General features: G+C 46.6%; 1 protein-coding gene across 3 annotated transcripts in view; it reads left to right on the forward strand.

The window, feature by feature from the left end:
* cdk8 (cyclin dependent kinase 8) overlaps positions 1-16,899 on the forward strand; it is a 29,180-nt gene that overhangs the window by 2,126 nt on the left and 10,155 nt on the right. For all 3 annotated transcript variants that reach the window (XM_084443111.1, XM_084443112.1, XM_084443113.1), the window contains exons 2-6: positions 13,838-13,913; positions 14,726-14,836; positions 15,314-15,454; positions 16,437-16,494; positions 16,616-16,747. In XM_084443111.1, coding sequence (XP_084299237.1) covers positions 13,838-13,913; positions 14,726-14,836; positions 15,314-15,454; positions 16,437-16,494; positions 16,616-16,747 — 518 coding nt within the window. The remainder of the gene's footprint in view (positions 1-13,837; positions 13,914-14,725; positions 14,837-15,313; positions 15,455-16,436; positions 16,495-16,615; positions 16,748-16,899) is intronic.

The following is a 16,899-nucleotide window of genomic DNA, read 5'->3' on the forward strand; positions in this document are numbered from 1 at the left end:
AGTAGAGGTCTGTACTGTAGAGTTAGCCTGCTAGCTAGCTGGTTAGTAGAGGTCTGTAGTGTAGTCTGCTGGCTAGCTGGTTAGTAGAGGTCTGTACTGTAGTGTAGTCTGCTAGCTAGCTGGTTAGTAGAGGTCTGTAGTGTAGCCTGCTAGCTAGCTGGTTAGTAGAGGTCTGTAGTGTAGTCTGCTAGCTAGCTGGTTAGTAGAGCTCTGTACTGTAGTGTAGCCTGCTAGCTAGCTGGTTAGTAGAGCTCTGTAGTGTAGCCTGCTAGCTAGCTGGTTAGTAGAGGTCTGTAGTGTAGTCTGCTAGCTAGCTGGTTAGTAGAGCTCTGTACTGTAGTGTAGTCTGCTAGCTAGCTGGTTAGTAGAGGTCCGTAGTGTAGTCTGCTAGCTAGCTGGTTAGTAGAGGTCTGTACTGTAGTGTAGTCTGCTAGCTAGCTGGTTAGTAGAGGTGTGTACTGTAGTGTAGCCTGCTGGCTAGCTGGTTAGTAGAGGACTGTACTGTAGTGTAGCCTGCTAGCTAGCTGGTTAGTAGAGGTCTGTAGAGTAGCCTGCTAGCTAGCTGGTTAGTAGAGGTCTGTAGTGTAGCCTGCTAGCTAGCTGGTTAGTAGAGGTCTGTAGAGTAGCCTGCTAGCTAGCTGGTTAGTAGAGGACTGTACTGTAGTGTAGCCTGCTAGCTAGCTGGTTAGTAGAGGTCTGTACTGTAGTGTAGTCTGCTAGCTAGCTGGTTAGTAGAGGTCTGTAGTGTAGCCTGCTAGCTAGCTGGTTAGTAGAGGTCTGTAGTGTAGTGTAGCCTGCTAGCTAGCTGGTTAGTAGAGGTCTGTACTGTAGTGTAGCCTGCTAGCTAGCTGGTTAGTAGAGCTCTGTACTGTAGTGTAGCCTGCTAGCTAGCTGGTTAGTAGAGGTCTGTACTGTAGTGTAGCATGCTAGCTAGCTGGTTAGTAGAGGTCTGTAGTGTAGCCTGCTAGCTAGCTGGTTAGTAGAGGTCTGTAGTGTAGCCTGCTAGCTAGCTGGTTAGTAGAGGTCTGTACTGTAGTGTAGCCTGCTAGCTAGCTGGTTAGTAGAGGTCTGTAGTGTAGCCTGCTAGCTAGCTGGTTAGTAGAGGTCTGTACTGTAGTGTAGTCTGCTAGCTAGCTGGTTAGTAGAGGTCTGTACTGTAGTGTAGTCTGCTAGCTAGCTGGTTAGTAGAGGTCTGTACTGTGGTGTAGCCTGCTAGCTAGCTGGTTAGTAGAGGTCTGTACTGTAGTGTAGTCTGCTAGCTAGCTGGTTAGTAGAGGTCTGTAGTGTAGTCTGCTAGCTAGCTGGTTAGTAGAGCTCTGTACTGTAGTGTAGTCTGCTAGCTAGCTGGTTAGTAGAGGTCTGTAGTGTAGCCTGCTAGCTAGCTGGTTAGTAGAGGTCTGTAGTGTAGTCTGCTAGCTAGCTGGTTAGTAGAGCTCTGTACTGTAGTGTAGTCTGCTAGCTAGCTGGTTAGTAGAGGTCTGTAGTGTAGCCTGCTAGCTAGCTGGTTAGTAGAGGTCTGTACTGTAGTGTAGTCTGCTAGCTAGCTGGTTAGTAGAGGTCTGTACTGTAGTGTAGCCTGCTAGCTAGCTGGTTAGTAGAGGTCTGTAGTGTAGCCTGCTAGCTAGCTGGTTAGTAGAGGTCTGTACTGTAGTGTAGCCTGCTAGCTAGCTGGTTAGTAGAGGTCTGTACTGTAGTGTAGTCTGCTAGCTAGCTGGTTAGTAGAGGTCTGTACTGTAGTGTAGCCTGCTGGCTAGCTGGTTAGTAGAGGTCTGTACTGTAGTGTAGTCTGCTAGCTAGCTGGTTAGTAGAGGTCTGTAGTATAGCCTGCTAGCTAGCTGGTTAGTAGAGGTCTGTACTGTGGTGTAGCCTGCTAGCTAGCTGGTTAGTAGAGGTCTGTACTGTAGTGTAGTCTGCTAGCTAGCTGGTTAGTAGAGGTCTGTACTGTAGTGTAGTCTGCTAGCTAGCTGGTTAGTAGAGGTCTGTACTGTAGTGTAGTCTGCTAGCTAGCTGGTTAGTAGAGGTCTGTACTGTAGTGTAGTCTGCTAGCTAGCTGGTTAGTAGAGGTCTGTAGTGTAGCCTGCTAGCTAGCTGGTTAGTAGAGGTCTGTACTGTAGTGTAGTCTGCTGGCTAGCTGGTTAGTAGAGGTCTGTACTGTAGTGTAGCCTGCTAGCTAGCTGGTTAGTAGAGGTCTGTACTGTAGTGTAGTCTGCTAGCTAGCTGGTTAGTAGAGGTCTGTACTGTAGTGTAGTCTGCTAGCTAGCTGGTTAGTAGAGGTGTGTACTGTAGTGTAGCCTGCTGGCTAGCTGGTTAGTAGAGGTGTGTACTGTAGTGTAGCCTGCTAGCTAGCTGGTTAGTAGAGGTCTGTACTGTAGAGTAGCCTGCTAGCTAGCTGGTTAGTAGAGGTCTGTACTGTAGTGTAGTCTGCTAGCTAGCTGGTTAGTAGAGGTCTGTACTGTAGTGTAGCCTGCTAGCTAGCTGGTTAGTAGAGGTCTGTACTGTAGAGTAGCCTGCTAGCTAGCTGGTTAGTAGAGGTATGTACTGTGGTGTAGCCTGCTAGCTAGCTGGTTAGTAGAGGTCTGTACTGTAGTGTAGCCTGCTAGCTAGCTGGTTAGTAGAGGTCTGTACTGTAGTGTAGCCTGCTGGCTAGCTGGTTAGTAGAGGTCTGTACTGTAGTGTAGTCTGCTAGCTAGCTGGTTAGTAGAGGTCTGTAGTGTAGCCTGCTAGCTAGCTGGTTAGTAGAGGTCTGTACTGTGGTGTAGCCTGCTAGCTAGCTGGTTAGTAGAGGTCTGTACTGTAGTGTAGTCTGCTAGCTAGCTGGTTAGTAGAGGTCTGTACTGTAGTGTAGTCTGCTAGCTAGCTGGTTAGTAGAGGTCTGTACTGTAGTGTAGTCTGCTAGCTAGCTGGTTAGTAGAGGTCTGTACTGTAGTGTAGTCTGCTAGCTAGCTGGTTAGTAGAGGTCTGTAGTGTAGCCTGCTAGCTAGCTGGTTAGTAGAGGTCTGTACTGTAGTGTAGTCTGCTGGCTAGCTGGTTAGTAGAGGTCTGTACTGTAGTGTAGCCTGCTAGCTAGCTGGTTAGTAGAGGTCTGTACTGTAGTGTAGTCTGCTAGCTAGCTGGTTAGTAGAGGTCTGTACTGTAGTGTAGCCTGCTAGCTAGCTGGTTAGTAGAGGTCTGTACTGTAGTGTAGTCTGCTAGCTAGCTGGTTAGTAGAGGTGTGTACTGTAGTGTAGCCTGCTGGCTAGCTGGTTAGTAGAGGTGTGTACTGTAGTGTAGCCTGCTAGCTAGCTGGTTAGTAGAGGTCTGTACTGTAGAGTAGCCTGCTAGCTAGCTGGTTAGTAGAGGTCTGTACTGTAGTGTAGTCTGCTAGCTAGCTGGTTAGTAGAGGTCTGTACTGTAGTGTAGCCTGCTAGCTAGCTGGTTAGTAGAGGTCTGTACTGTAGAGTAGCCTGCTAGCTAGCTGGTTAGTAGAGGTCTGTACTGTGGTGTAGCCTGCTAGCTAGCTGGTTAGTAGAGGTCTGTACTGTAGTGTAGCCTGCTAGCTAGCTGGTTAGTAGAGGTCTGTACTGTAGTGTAGCCTGCTAGCTAGCTGGTTAGTAGAGGTCTGTACTGTAGTGTAGCCTGCTAGCTAGCTGGTTAGTAGAGGTCTGTACTGTAGTGTAGCATGCTGGCTAGCTGGTTAGTAGAGGTCTGTACTGTAGTGTAGCCTGCTAGCAAGCTGGTTAGTAGAGGTCTGTAGTGTAGCCTGCTAGCTAGCTGGTTAGTAGAGGTCTGTAGTGTAGTCTGCTAGCTAGCTGGTTAGTAGAGGTCTGTAGTGTAGCATGCTGGCTAGCTGGTTAGTAGAGGTCTGTACTGTAGTGTAGCCTGCTAGCTAGCTGGTTAGTAGAGGTCTGTACTGTAGAGTAGCCTGCTAGCTAGCTGGTTAGTAGAGGTCTGTAGTGTAGTCTGCTAGCTAGCTGGTTAGTAGAGGTCTGTAGTGTAGTCTGCTAGCTAGCTGGTTAGTAGAGGTCTGTACTGTAGTGTAGTCTGCTAGCTAGCTGGTTAGTAGAGGTCTGTAGTGTAGTCTGCTAGCTAGCTGGTTAGTAGAGGTCTGTACTGTAGTGTAGTCTGCTAGCTAGCTGGTTAGTAGAGGTCTGTAGTGTAGTCTGCTGGCTAGCTGGTTAGTAGAGGTCTGTACTGTAGTGTAGCCTGCTAGCTAGCTGGTTAGTATAGGTCTGTAGTGTAGCCTGCTAGCTAGCTGGTTAGTAGAGGTCTGTAGTGTAGCCTGCTAGCTAGCTGGTTAGTAGAGGTCTGTACTGTAGAGTAGCCTGCTAGCTAGCTGGTTAGTAGAGGTCTGTAGTGTAGTCTGCTAGCTAGCTGGTTAGTAGAGGTCTGTAGTGTAGTCTGCTAGCTAGCTGGTTAGTAGAGGTCTGTAGTGTAGCCTGCTAGCTAGCTGGTTAGTAGAGGTCTGTAGTGTAGCCTGCTAGCTAGCTGGTTAGTAGAGGTCTGTACTGTATAGTAGCCTGCTAGCTAGCTGGTTAGTAGAGGTCTGTAGTGTAGTCTGCTAGCTAGCTGGTTAGTAGAGGTCTGTAGTGTAGTCTGCTAGCTAGCTGGTTAGTAGAGGTCTGTAGTGTAGTCTGCTAGCTAGCTGGTTAGTAGAGGTCTGTAGTGTAGTCTGCTGGCTAGCTGGTTAGTAGAGGTCTGTACTGTAGTGTAGCCTGCTAGCTAGCTGGTTAGTAGAGGTCTGTAGTGTAGCCTGCTAGCTAGCTGGTTAGTAGAGGTCTGTAGTGTAGTGTAGCCTGCTAGCTAGCTGGTTAGTAGAGGTCTGTAGTGTAGTGTAGCCTGCTAGCTAGCTGGTTAGTAGAGGTCTGTAGTGTAGTGTAGTCTGCTAGCTAGCTGGTTAGTAGAGGTCTGTAGTGTAGTCTGCTAGCTAGCTGGTTAGTAGAGGTCTGTACTGTAGTGTAGTCTGCTAGCTAGCTGGTTAGTAGAGGTCTGTAGTGTAGTCTGCTGGCTAGCTGGTTAGTATAGGTCTGTACTGTAGTGTAGTCTGCTAGCTAGCTGGTTAGTAGAGGTCTGTAGTGTAGTCTGCTAGCTAGCTGGTTAGTAGAGGTCTGTAGTGTAGTGTAGTCTGCTAGCTAGCTGGTTAGTAGAGGTCTGTACTGTAGTGTAGTCTGCTAGCTAGCTGGTTAGTAGAGGTCTGTAGTGTAGTCTGCTGGCTAGCTGGTTAGTAGGGGTCTGTACTGTAGTGTAGCCTGCTAGCTAGCTGGTTAGTAGAGGTCTGTAGTGTAGCCTGCTAGCTAGCTGGTTAGTAGAGGTCTGTACTGTAGTGTAGTCTGCTAGCTAGCTGGTTAGTAGAGGTCTGTACTGTAGTATAGTCTGCTAGCTAGCTGGTTAGTAGAGGTCTGTAGTGTAGTCTGCTGGCTAGCTGGTTAGTAGAGGTCTGTACTGTAGTGTAGTCTGCTAGCTAGCTGGTTAGTAGAGGTCTGTAGTGTAGTCTGCTAGCTAGCTGGTTAGTAGAGGTCTGTACTGTAGTGTAGTCTGCTAGCTAGCTGGTTAGTAGAGGTCTGTACTGTAGTGTAGTCTGCTAGCTAGCTGGTTAGTAGAGGTCTGTAGTGTAGTCTGCTGGCTAGCTGGTTAGTAGAGGTCTGTAGTGTAGCCTGCTAGCTAGCTGGTTAGTAGAGGTCTGTACTGTAGTGTAGCCTGCTAGCTAGCTGGTTAGTAGAGGTCTGTAGTGTAGCCTGCTAGCTAGCTGGTTAGTAGAGGTCTGTACTGTAGTGTAGCCTGCTAGCTAGCTGGTTAGTAGAGGTCTGTACTGTAGTGTAGTCTGCTAGCTGGTTAGTAGAGGTCTGTAGTGTAGTCTGCTAGCTAGCTGGTTAGTAGAGGTCTGTACTGTAGTGTAGTCTGCTAGCTAGCTGGTTAGTAGAGGTCTGTACTGTAGTGTAGTCTGCTAGCTAGCTGGTTAGTAGAGGTCTGTAGTGTAGTCTGCTGGCTAGCTGGTTAGTAGAGGTCTGTACTGTAGTGTAGCCTGCTAGCTAGCTGGTTAGTAGAGGTCTGTAGTGTAGCCTGCTAGCTAGCTGGTTAGTAGAGGTCTGTACTGTAGAGTTAGCCTGCTAGCTAGCTGGTTAGTAGAGGTCTGTACTGTGGTGTTAGCCTGCTAGCTAGCTGGTTAGTAGAGGTCTGTACTGTAGAGTTAGCCTGCTAGCTAGCTGGTTAGTAGAGGTCTGTACTGTAGTGTAGCCTGCTAGCTAGCTGGTTAGTAGAGGTCTGTACTGTAGTGTAGTCTGCTAGCTAGCTGGTTAGTAGAGGTCTGTACTGTAGAGTTAGCCTGCTAGCTAGCTGGTTAGTAGAGGTCTGTACTGTAGTGTAGTCTGCTAGCTAGCTGGTTAGTAGAGGTCTGTACTGTAGTGTAGTCTGCTAGCTAGCTGGTTAGTAGAGGTCTGTACTGTAGTGTAGCCTGCTAGCTAGCTGGTTAGTAGAGGTATGTACTGTAGTGTAGTCTGCTAGCTAGCTGGTTAGTAGAGGTCTGTACTGTAGTGTAGCCTGCTAGCTAGCTGGTTAGTAGAGGTCTGTAGTGTAGTCTGCTAGCTAGCTGGTTAGTAGAGGTCTGTACTGTAGTGTAGCCTGCTAGCTAGCTGGTTAGTAGAGGTCTGTAGTGTAGTGTAGTCTGCTAGCTAGCTGGTTAGTAGAGGTCTGTACTGTAGTGTAGCCTGCTAGCTAGCTGGTTAGTAGAGGTCTGTAGTGTAGCCTGCTAGCTAGCTGGTTAGTAGAGGTCTGTAGTGTAGCCTGCTAGCTAGCTGGTTAGTAGAGGTCTGTACTGTAGAGTTAGCCTGCTAGCTTGCTGGTTAGTAGAGGTCTGTACTGTAGAGTTAGCCTGCTAGCTAGCTGGTTAGTAGAGGTCTGTACTGTAGAGTTAGCCTGCTGGCTAGCTGGTTAGTATGGGTCTGTACTGTGGTGTTAGCTTGCTGGTTAGTCTGTACTCTGTATTGTAGTGTTACCTAGCTAGCCAGCTGGTTAGTAGTAGGCAAGCCCCCAGGATTCGAAATCTAAAGTGAAGGCCTATTGAACCGCGCCATCTTGGCTAGATTTGTAGTCACTTGGCTATTTCCGGTGACTTTTGACTTGCGCAGTTGAGCTTCTCTGGCCGACGCGCGTCCACGCACGTTCCCGGCTCTCCCCGCTTTGATTTAGCAATGAAAACCGGCTTGCATATTAACCTGTTTTTGTCAAATATATCAATTGGAGAAATTATTTTTTGATCCTGGCATCTTAGTTTTAACAGGTTAAATATAATTGAACATGTTTTGTTTGCTAGTAGATGGTATTCATTCCGTTCGCGATAACGTTATTGCAGCCAGGCTAAATTCCTCCAGGGAGTCAGTGACAGGCGAGTTGAAGAGCTTCACTCCCCGCCAGCAGGAGCTCTGGCCGCGGCTACCGCATCTCGGATAACCCGCTGAGTTCCTGGCTGCTATTTCACACTCGCCCTTGATCAATCCCAATACCGATCCATGGTAATAATGAATCAATCGTTCAGATCAGATCGGCAGTGCTGCATGCATGTTACAACATCATTGTTAGCTTTATTAACATAACCATAGCCTACATTTATCTCTCTAACGTTAGGCTATCCATCTTACACCAGTCGGCCATTCGATAGCTGGAAGCGGTCAACGCCAACGTTGACTGAAAACACCCAAACTCAGTGTATCGTTTCATCTTCATGCTACACATCAACTCCTTTACATTGTATGTGAATAAATTCCTGTTATTCTAAAAATATCCCATTTCTGTCCATTCCTGGAAAAGGCTAATAATTGCTGTCAAATGATCACTCCAGTTTATCACCGTATCCCACTACCATTTCAACTATGCACAGGAGGTTGTCTTGTGGTCATTTTCATTAAAAAATGATTAGCCTGATCAGTTTGTTGTATGTATTAAGCCCTTTTTGAGCGGTATGCTTGTATTAATAGCTTATAGCTTGCCATACTCACCAACCTTGGGACCTCAGAAATAGGGAGCATTTCCAAACCAAATTGCCAAATAACCAAATTTATTCACATACAATGTAAAGGAGTTGATGTGTAGCATGAAGATGAAACGATACACTTGAGTTTGGGTGTTTTCAGTCAACGTTGGCGTTCACCGCTTCCATTTATCGAATGGCCGACTGGTGTAAGATGGATAGCCTAACGTTAGAGAGATAAATGTAGGCTATGTTTATGTTAATAAAGGTAACAATGATGTTGTAACATGCATGCAGCACTTCCGATCTGATCTGAACGATTGATTCATTGTTACCATGGATCGGTATTGGGATTGATCAAGGGCGAGTGTGAAATAGCAGCCAGGAACTCAGCGGGTTATCCAAGATGCGGTAGCCGCGGCCAATGCTCCTGCTGGCGGGGAGTGAAGCTCTTCAACTCGCCTGTTACTGGCTCCCTGGAGGAATTTAGCCTGGCTGCAATAACGTTATCGCGAACGGAATGAATACCATCTACTAGCAAACAAAACATGTTCAATTATATTTAACCTGTTAAAACTAAGATGCCAGGATCAAAAAATAATTTCTCCAATTGATATATTTGACAAAAACAGGTTAATATGCAAGCCGGTTTTCATTGCTAAATCAAAGCGGGGAGAGCAGAGAGAGCCGGGAACGCGCGTCTACATTTCAGATAAATGTGAACTTTTTCGTGGACGCGCGTCGGCCAGAGAAGCTCAACTGCAAGTCAAAAGTCACCGGAAGGCCAGAAAAGCACAACTGCGCAAGTCAAAAGTCACCGGAAATAGTCAAATGACTACAAATTTTGCCAAGATGGCGCGGTTCAATAGGGCTTCATTGTTGATAGCGGCCAGTGAATGGAGTGGCTGTATCCAGTTTATATAATACATCCATGGTAGTAGGACTCTGTATTATAGCTAGAGTTAGCTTGCTAGCTAGCTGGGTAGTCTGAGCTATGTGCGGTAGTGTAGAGGAGATGCATCAGGGCAAAGCTGTCTGTCTGGTAAAAAGTGTCACTGGTCGTGCAATGTGCACGCCATATATCCAGGAGTTTAGCTTGCCATACTTGTAATATAGTAACTATTTTCAAATGGCATAGTCGAGTACGGTCGCCTGGCTCGGCTATGATGGCTGCTAGCTAGCTAACGTTAGAACAGCAACACTTGGTGTAATTTGGCTAGCTGACACCTCACCTAAGGATATTGCAGGCCAGGAAGTGGTCTTACCCCCTATTAAGCAGGCTTCTGGACATATTCAGAATTACACTGTGCAAGTATCATGGTTTAGACATGACGTCCGACCCCCCGACCCCTCATTATGTCATTTGGCTGTGTGGTATTAAGCTCAGGCCATTGTTGCTAGACGGGCAGGTGTAGTGGCGGCCAGGAGGGGTTGGTGTTTTGTCAGGCGGTCTGAACCTGGATGTAGACTAACATACAGACAGGGGTAGTGTTGAGAAGAGTCCTGTCTACTGTTACGACGTTCATCACCCAGTCTTTGTCCTTCTGATCCCCTGGCGAGTCGAGTCCAGAATCGTGAATCAGTGCTGATGTCAAGGGCCAAGTTAACAGCTATAGACAATTGAATATATAGACAAGTTATAGGAGGCCTTAATAAGGTTGAATCATTTTAAGTTCGAGGCATTGTTAACATCTATGCCAAACGCAAAATGTGGTAATTCTCCTCAATGTGAAATACAATGCACGTGGTTGTGCTCGATCACACGTTGTTACATTAGTCATTTGCTTTTATCCAAAGTGACCTAACAATAATTGCATTTAACATAGGAAGTCAGTGTACTACTACTCCCAAGAACCACAAGTGCATCTCCTTAAACAAGTGACTAAGAACATGGGGTTAGGGTTAAAGCCAAAGTGCAAGAGTAGCAAAATACAAATACAATAGGTGTTTTAAGAGGGAGGATCCTGATAGTAGACTACTTCTTGAAGAGGAACCTTCTCTGACTTCTTCTACTACCTCTCTGGAACATGCTTGCAGTAAACATATATCATGTAGACATGCTGCAGTGAAGTCCTGTTCATTTTCGTGAAAATTTCACACTTTTTTTCTACAATTAGACAATAAATTTCATTTTCTACTTTTTCAGTGTTCAGTCAAGAATGTGTATTAATTATTCATAAAATCACCATTCATGTCTCACCTTGTCACAGTCGTCTGATTGAGTGCTCTGTTATTGTGTGAATAGAAAGGTGTGCTACCTTATTGTCTCTGCCCCATCACCTTATTGTCATTGCTATCACAGTATTCCTCTAAGTCCTCATCCAGTCTGCCTGTCTGGTCCTGGGCAGTATTAACTGAGCCAGGACATGGGCCTAGTAGTATTAACTGAGCCAGGACATGGGCCTAGTAGTATTAACTGAGCCAGGACATGGGCCTAGTAGTATTAACTGAACCAGGACATGGTCCTAGTAGTATTAACTGAGCCAGGACATGGGCCTAGTAGTATTAACATGGGCCTAGTAGTATTAACTGAGCCAGGACATGGGCCTAGTAGTATTAACTGAGCCAGGACATGGGCCTAGTAGTATTAACTGAGCCAGGACATGGTCCTAGTAGTATTAACATGGGCCTAGTAGTATTAACTGAGCCAGGACATGGGCCTAGTAGTATTAACTGAGCCAGGACATGGGCCTAGTAGTATTAACTGAACCAGGACATGGTCCTAGTAGTATTAACTGAGCCAGGACATGGGCCTAGTAGTATTAACTGAGCCAGGACATGGTCCTAGTAGTATTAACTGAGCCAGGACATGGGCCTAGTAGTATTAACTGAGCCAGGACATGGTCCTAGTAGTATTAACTGAGCCAGGACAGGGTCCTAGTAGTATTAACTGAGCCAGGACATGGTCCTAGTAGTATTAACTGAGCCAGGACATGGTCCTAGTAGTATTAACTGAGCCAGGACATGGGCCTAGTAGTATTAACTGAACCAGGACATGGGCCTAGTAGTATTAACTGAACCAGGACATGGTCCTAGTAGTATTAACTGAGCCAGGACATGGGCCTAGTAGTATTAACATGGTCCTAGTAGTATTAACTGAGCCAGGACATGGTCCTAGTAGTATTAACTGAGCCAGGACATGGTCCTAGTAGTATTAACTGAGCCAGGACAGGGTCCTAGTAGTATTAACTGAGCCAGGACATGGGCCTAGTAGTATTAACATGGTCCTAGTAGTATTAACTGAGCCAGGACATGGTCCTAGTAGTATTAACTGAACCAGGACATGGTCCTAGTAGTATTAACTGAGCCAGGACATGGGCCTAGTAGTATTAACTGAACCAGGACATGGGCCTAGTAGTATTAACTGAACCAGGACATGGTCCTAGTAGTATTAAAATGGGCCTAGTAGTATTAACTGAGCCAGGACATGGGCCTAGTAGTATTAACTGAGCCAGGACAGGGTCCTAGTAGTATTAACTGAGCCAGGACATGGGCCTAGTAGTATTAACTGAGCCAGGACATGGTCCTAGTAGTATTAACTGAGCCAGGACATGGGCCTAGTAGTATTAACTGAGCCAGGACATGGTCCTAGTAGTATTAACTGAGCCAGGACATGGGCCTAGTAGTATTAACTGAGCCAGGACATGGTCCTAGTAGTATTAACTGAGCCAGGACATGGTCCTAGTAGTATTAACTGAGCCAGGACATGGGCCTAGTAGTATTAACTGAGCCAGGACATGGGCCTAGTAGTATTAACATGGTCCTAGTAGTATTAACTGAGCCAGGACATGGGCCTAGTAGTATTAACTGAGCCAGGACATGGTCCTAGTAGTATTAACATGGTCCTAGTAGTATTAACTGAGCCAGGACATGGGCCTAGTAGTATTAACTGAGCCAGGACATGGTCCTAGTAGTATTAACATGGTCCTAGTAGTATTAACTGAGCCAGGACATGGGCCTAGTAGTATTAACTGAGCCAGGACATGGTCCTAGTAGTATTAACATGGTCCTAGTAGTATTAACTGAGCCAGGACATGGGCCTAGTAGTATTAACTGAGCCAGGACATGGGCCTAGTAGTATTAACATGGGCCTAGTAGTATTAACTGAGCCAGGACATGGTCCTAGTAGTATTAACTGAGCCAGGACATGGTCCTAGTAGTATTAACTGAGCCAGGACATGGTCCTAGTAGTATTAACATGGGCCTAGTAGTATTAACTGAGCCAGGACATGGTCCTAGTAGTATTAACTTAGCCAGGACATGGTCCTGGGTAGCCCTGGTCCAGGTCGGGGAACTCTTTGGGGCTATTCCCCGGTATACTGCCCCGCCAGGGACCATTCATGGTGCCTACAGTTACAGTTGCATTCCAGTTGTAGCCCCCAAAGCAACATTTTGCACTTAAATAGCACATATCCACCAATATCCACTCAGCTATGATGGTATCCACTAGCCTGGTTTTGTGACCCTAATCATGTGATCTCACATGGAGAGATATCACATGATCAGGGTTGTGAAGCCAGGCGATCGGTGGATATGTGCTATTTAAGTGCAAAAAGTCCTTTTTATATAAGAGGCAGGAGGCTACAACTGTAGCCACCTTGGAGAAAAGGCTTTCATCTTTCAAAAAATGTCTTCACTTCGGTGAATAACAAAATAATATTGTCTGTAGATGCTGTAGACTGAGTGAAAAAAGTCTATGGCACAATCAATTGTCCTGGCAGGATGGTACACCGGGGTATAGCCCTGAGTAGTATACCGACCTGGACCAGGGTAGGTCCTGGGTAGTTTGAACTGAACCAGGACATGGGCCTGGTAGTATTAACTGAACCAGGACATAGGCTGAGCCAGACCCATCAGGTAGAGCCATACATACCTCCAGGCTCCCTGGCTTGGCTCAGACTAATTGGCACCACACTTTCACTGAGTGTTTAATGATGTTGTGTTCTCCGTACGGAACTGCTGTTTCTGGAACTCTGTTTCTGGAACTCTCCCAGCTCGTTTGTTTTAAGAGTTGGACCGGGCCTGACGAGGCGCAGCAGCGGGGTTTATGAGATGAGGTGGGCCGGCCAGGTGACCGGGCCTGATGAGGCGCAGCAGCGTGGTTTATGAGATGAGGTGGGCCGGCCAGGTGACCGGGCCTGACGAGGCGCAGCAGCGGGGTTTAGGAGATGAGGTGGGCCGGCCAGGTGACAGGGCCTGACGAGGCGCAGCAGCGGGGTTTAGGAGGTGAGGTGGGCCGGCCAGGTGAAGGAAGGGTTGGTTCAGACAGACAGGCCCGCTCCAGAGCTGCTCCAGAGTTAGCATGTTCCTCACCAGATCATCCGTTTCCTTCTCCCTCTATCGCAGGGTTTCTCAACCCTGTGGTCTGTGGCACAATTACAGGAGGTCTTTGGGAATTTTATATATATAAGTATTTTTGTTAAATGTACGCATTCACAACTCTCATGTTAGCTGAGCTCATTCTCACTCATTCTTGAATTGCTATAAACAATTTGATTTTTTCGGAGGGGGGGGGGGGGGGGGCTTGAAACTGGCCTATGTTAAGATCATTAATGTTAAATATGAATACAATAGAAATTACTATTGTGGCTTCTTATATAGGCCTACTAAATAAGATAGTGGGGGTAAAGGATTGTGGATTGTTCTAAATACAGCCGAGGTCTAGAGAGCTCAGAGCAGGTGGGGAACCACAGAGCCTGATTACCCCGCCCCTCTGAACCCCCGCCCCTAACCCCCGCCCCTCTGAACCCCCGCCCCTCTGAACCCCCGCCCCTCTGAACCCCCGCCCCTCTGAACCCCCGCCCCTCTGAACCCCCGCCATGTCTCTGGGCATGTTGCTAGGCCTCTTGGGAACTGTAGTTTGTTGTGTTGATGTGTTTCATTGCTCTCTGTTTTCAGGAAGGATGATAAGGACTACGCCCTGAAGCAGATTGAAGGCACAGGCATCTCCATGTCGGCCTGTAGAGAGATTGCAGTAAGTGGTCTGTCTGACCTGATACAGTCAAAAAACTAAAAACAATCAGCAGCAAATATATATATATATATATATAAACACACTTTAAACTTTTTGCACAAGTAAAATATACAGAACAAGACAATGAATAGATATAGAAATTGAAGGATATAATTCAGTCATAGGTACATTATTCATGTTTTAAATGGATTTAAAATGTCCTTACATTCCATCCGCCTTCAGGATCCCCTCCAGGGAGCGAGGGATGGACTTGTATTTTCAGCTGTATTTTAACATTTTTAGTAAATTATATAGAGCATTGCTGTGTATCACAATATGTATAGTATATCGTATCACAATGTATCGTGATACGCATCTTATCAGGACCCATGTATCGTGATACGCATCTTATCAGGACCCATGTATCGTGATACGCATCTTATCGGGACCCATGTATCGTGATGCGTATCTTATCAGGACCCATGTATCGTGATACGTATCTTATCAGGACCCATGTATCGTGATACGCATCTTATCGGGACCCATGTATCGTGATACGTATCGTATCGTGAGGTCCTTGCCAATACCCAGGCCTAGTGGCTGTATCCTTGTCTGTGGAACTAGAATTTGGAGTTCTGAGCAGGAAGAACCAAATCTCTACAATTGACTTCAAACGCGTCATTTGACATCATTTGTTGAGTTTTTTGAAAGTGAGAAAAATAGCCACAGGAAACACTGAGGGAAGGAAAAGCACATTGATTGTAACATAGGTTGATACGAGGCTTAATGCTAATGGGTGAAGTGCCCCTTTAAGAGGTCACCTTGTGTTCCAGCTCCTGAGAGAGCTGAAGCACCCCAACGTGATCTCCCTGCAGAAAGTCTTCCTCTCCCACGCCGACCGCAAGGTCTGGCTTCTGTTCGACTACGCAGAGCACGACCTCTGGGTAACACGCAGGCGCGCGTGCACGCACACACACACACACACACACACACACACACACACACACACACACACACACACACACACACACACACATAACACACACACACACACACACACACACTCACACATAACACATACAAACTTTTTACTTATTTGTTCCCTGTTTAGAAAAGTGCTATAGTTAAAAAAAAAAAATGTATTTACAGTCTCACTCCTGCGACCTAATGCATACTTGTAAATATATTTGACCTCAATACATTGTTTTTGGAACACAAACATGAAATGTCATAGACTTACTCAAACATGTGGTTCACCAGCATCTGTGCCCAGTTGTGGAGTATTACATAAACACCAACCACCTCTGTTCAGAGGGGGAGAAACACAATGCAATACAGCACACACACACACACACACACACACACACACACACACACACACTTAACATACGCACACCCTAATGAAGTTGTTCTGTCCATAGCATATCATAAAGTTCCACAGAGCCTCCAAGGCCAATAAGAAGCCGCTGCAGCTGCCCCGAGGGATGGTCAAGTCTCTGCTCTACCAGATCCTAGACGGGATCCACTACCTGCACGCCAACTGGGTGCTACACAGAGACCTGGTGAGATGTGGGGGGGGCTGGGGTAGCTTGGGGGAGGGGGGGGGGGGTTGATAGGCTATCAAAAGGCAGCCGAGCTCGGGGGGTGTCAGCTAGAATAAGAAATGTGGTTGTTTTTCCAATTATCAGTAATACTAGTGGCCTAGGGGCATGCTTGAGAATTTGTCATCGCCTCATTCCTTGACTCACAACAAAATAGTATTTTGCACACACGATTTACCTCTGTGCTCGTTTAATGTTGATGTTTAAATCGGGGACCTTTCTCAAGACACTCCTCTCATAGAATTTGTCTGTCTGTCTTTCAAGCGGTGTTATTAATAATCCCAGCTGTCCTCTAGACGGTTTGTGAACAGAGGTGCCTGCCCTCCGGGGCGTAGTCTAGTATGTGTCCACTAGAGGGCAGTAGAAATCTGAGATTATTTGACCTGAACCCTCAGTCCAGTATGATCCAGCAACACTGCCAAACTATTTCTGTTGACATGATGTTAGAGCTGGCGTTATGGTGACATGATAGAGTTGGCGTTATGGTGACATGATAGAGTTGGCGTTATGGTGACATGATGTTAGAGCTGGCGTTATGGTGACATGTTAGAGTTGGCGTTATGGTGACATGATGTTAGAGCTGGCGTTATGGTGACATGATAGAGTTGGCGTTATGGTGACATGTTAGAGTTGGCGTTATGGTGACATGTTAGAGTTGGCGTTATGGTGACATGATAGAGTTGGCGTTATGGTGACATGATGTTAGAGCTGGCGTTATGGTGACATGATGTTAGAGCTGGCGTTATGGTGACATGATAGAGTTGGCGTTATGGTGACATGATAGAGTTGGCGTTATGGTGACATGATGTTAGAGCTGGCGTTATGGTGACATGATAGAGTTGGCGTTATGGTGACATGATGTTAGAGCTGGCGTTATGGTGACATGATGATAGAGTTGGCGTTATGGTGAAAACTGAGCAATAAAGTTTTATTCTCCTCTCAGAAACCTGCCAACATCCTAGTGATGGGGGAGGGGCCAGAGAGGGGTCGGGTGAAGATTGGTATGACCCCCACTCTTTCTACCTGTCTCAGTTCCAGATCACTGTATACCTACCTTAGCTCCTCCTATATTTGTTTATTGATGTATTCTGTGTTTGTGTGTATATATTGGTTGTTCTGCAGCGGACATGGGCTTTGCTCGTCTGTTTAACTCGCCGCTGAAGCCTCTAGCAGACCTGGACCCTGTGGTGGTCACTTTCTGGTACAGAGCACCAGAGCTTCTGCTGGGCGCCAGGCACTACACCAAAGCCATCGGTGAGACAGACTACTGTGTGTGTGTGTGTGTGTGTGTGTGTGTGTGTGTGTGTGTGTGTGTGTGTGTGTGTGTGTGTGTGTGTGTGTGTGTGTGTGTGTGTGTGTGTGTGTGTGTGTGTGTGTGTGTGTGCGTGCACAACCTTGTTTCCCTG

This window comes from Borostomias antarcticus (assembly GCF_949987555.1).
Source record: "Borostomias antarcticus genome assembly, chromosome: 9".
Lineage (NCBI taxonomy): Eukaryota > Metazoa > Chordata > Actinopteri > Stomiiformes > Stomiidae > Borostomias > Borostomias antarcticus.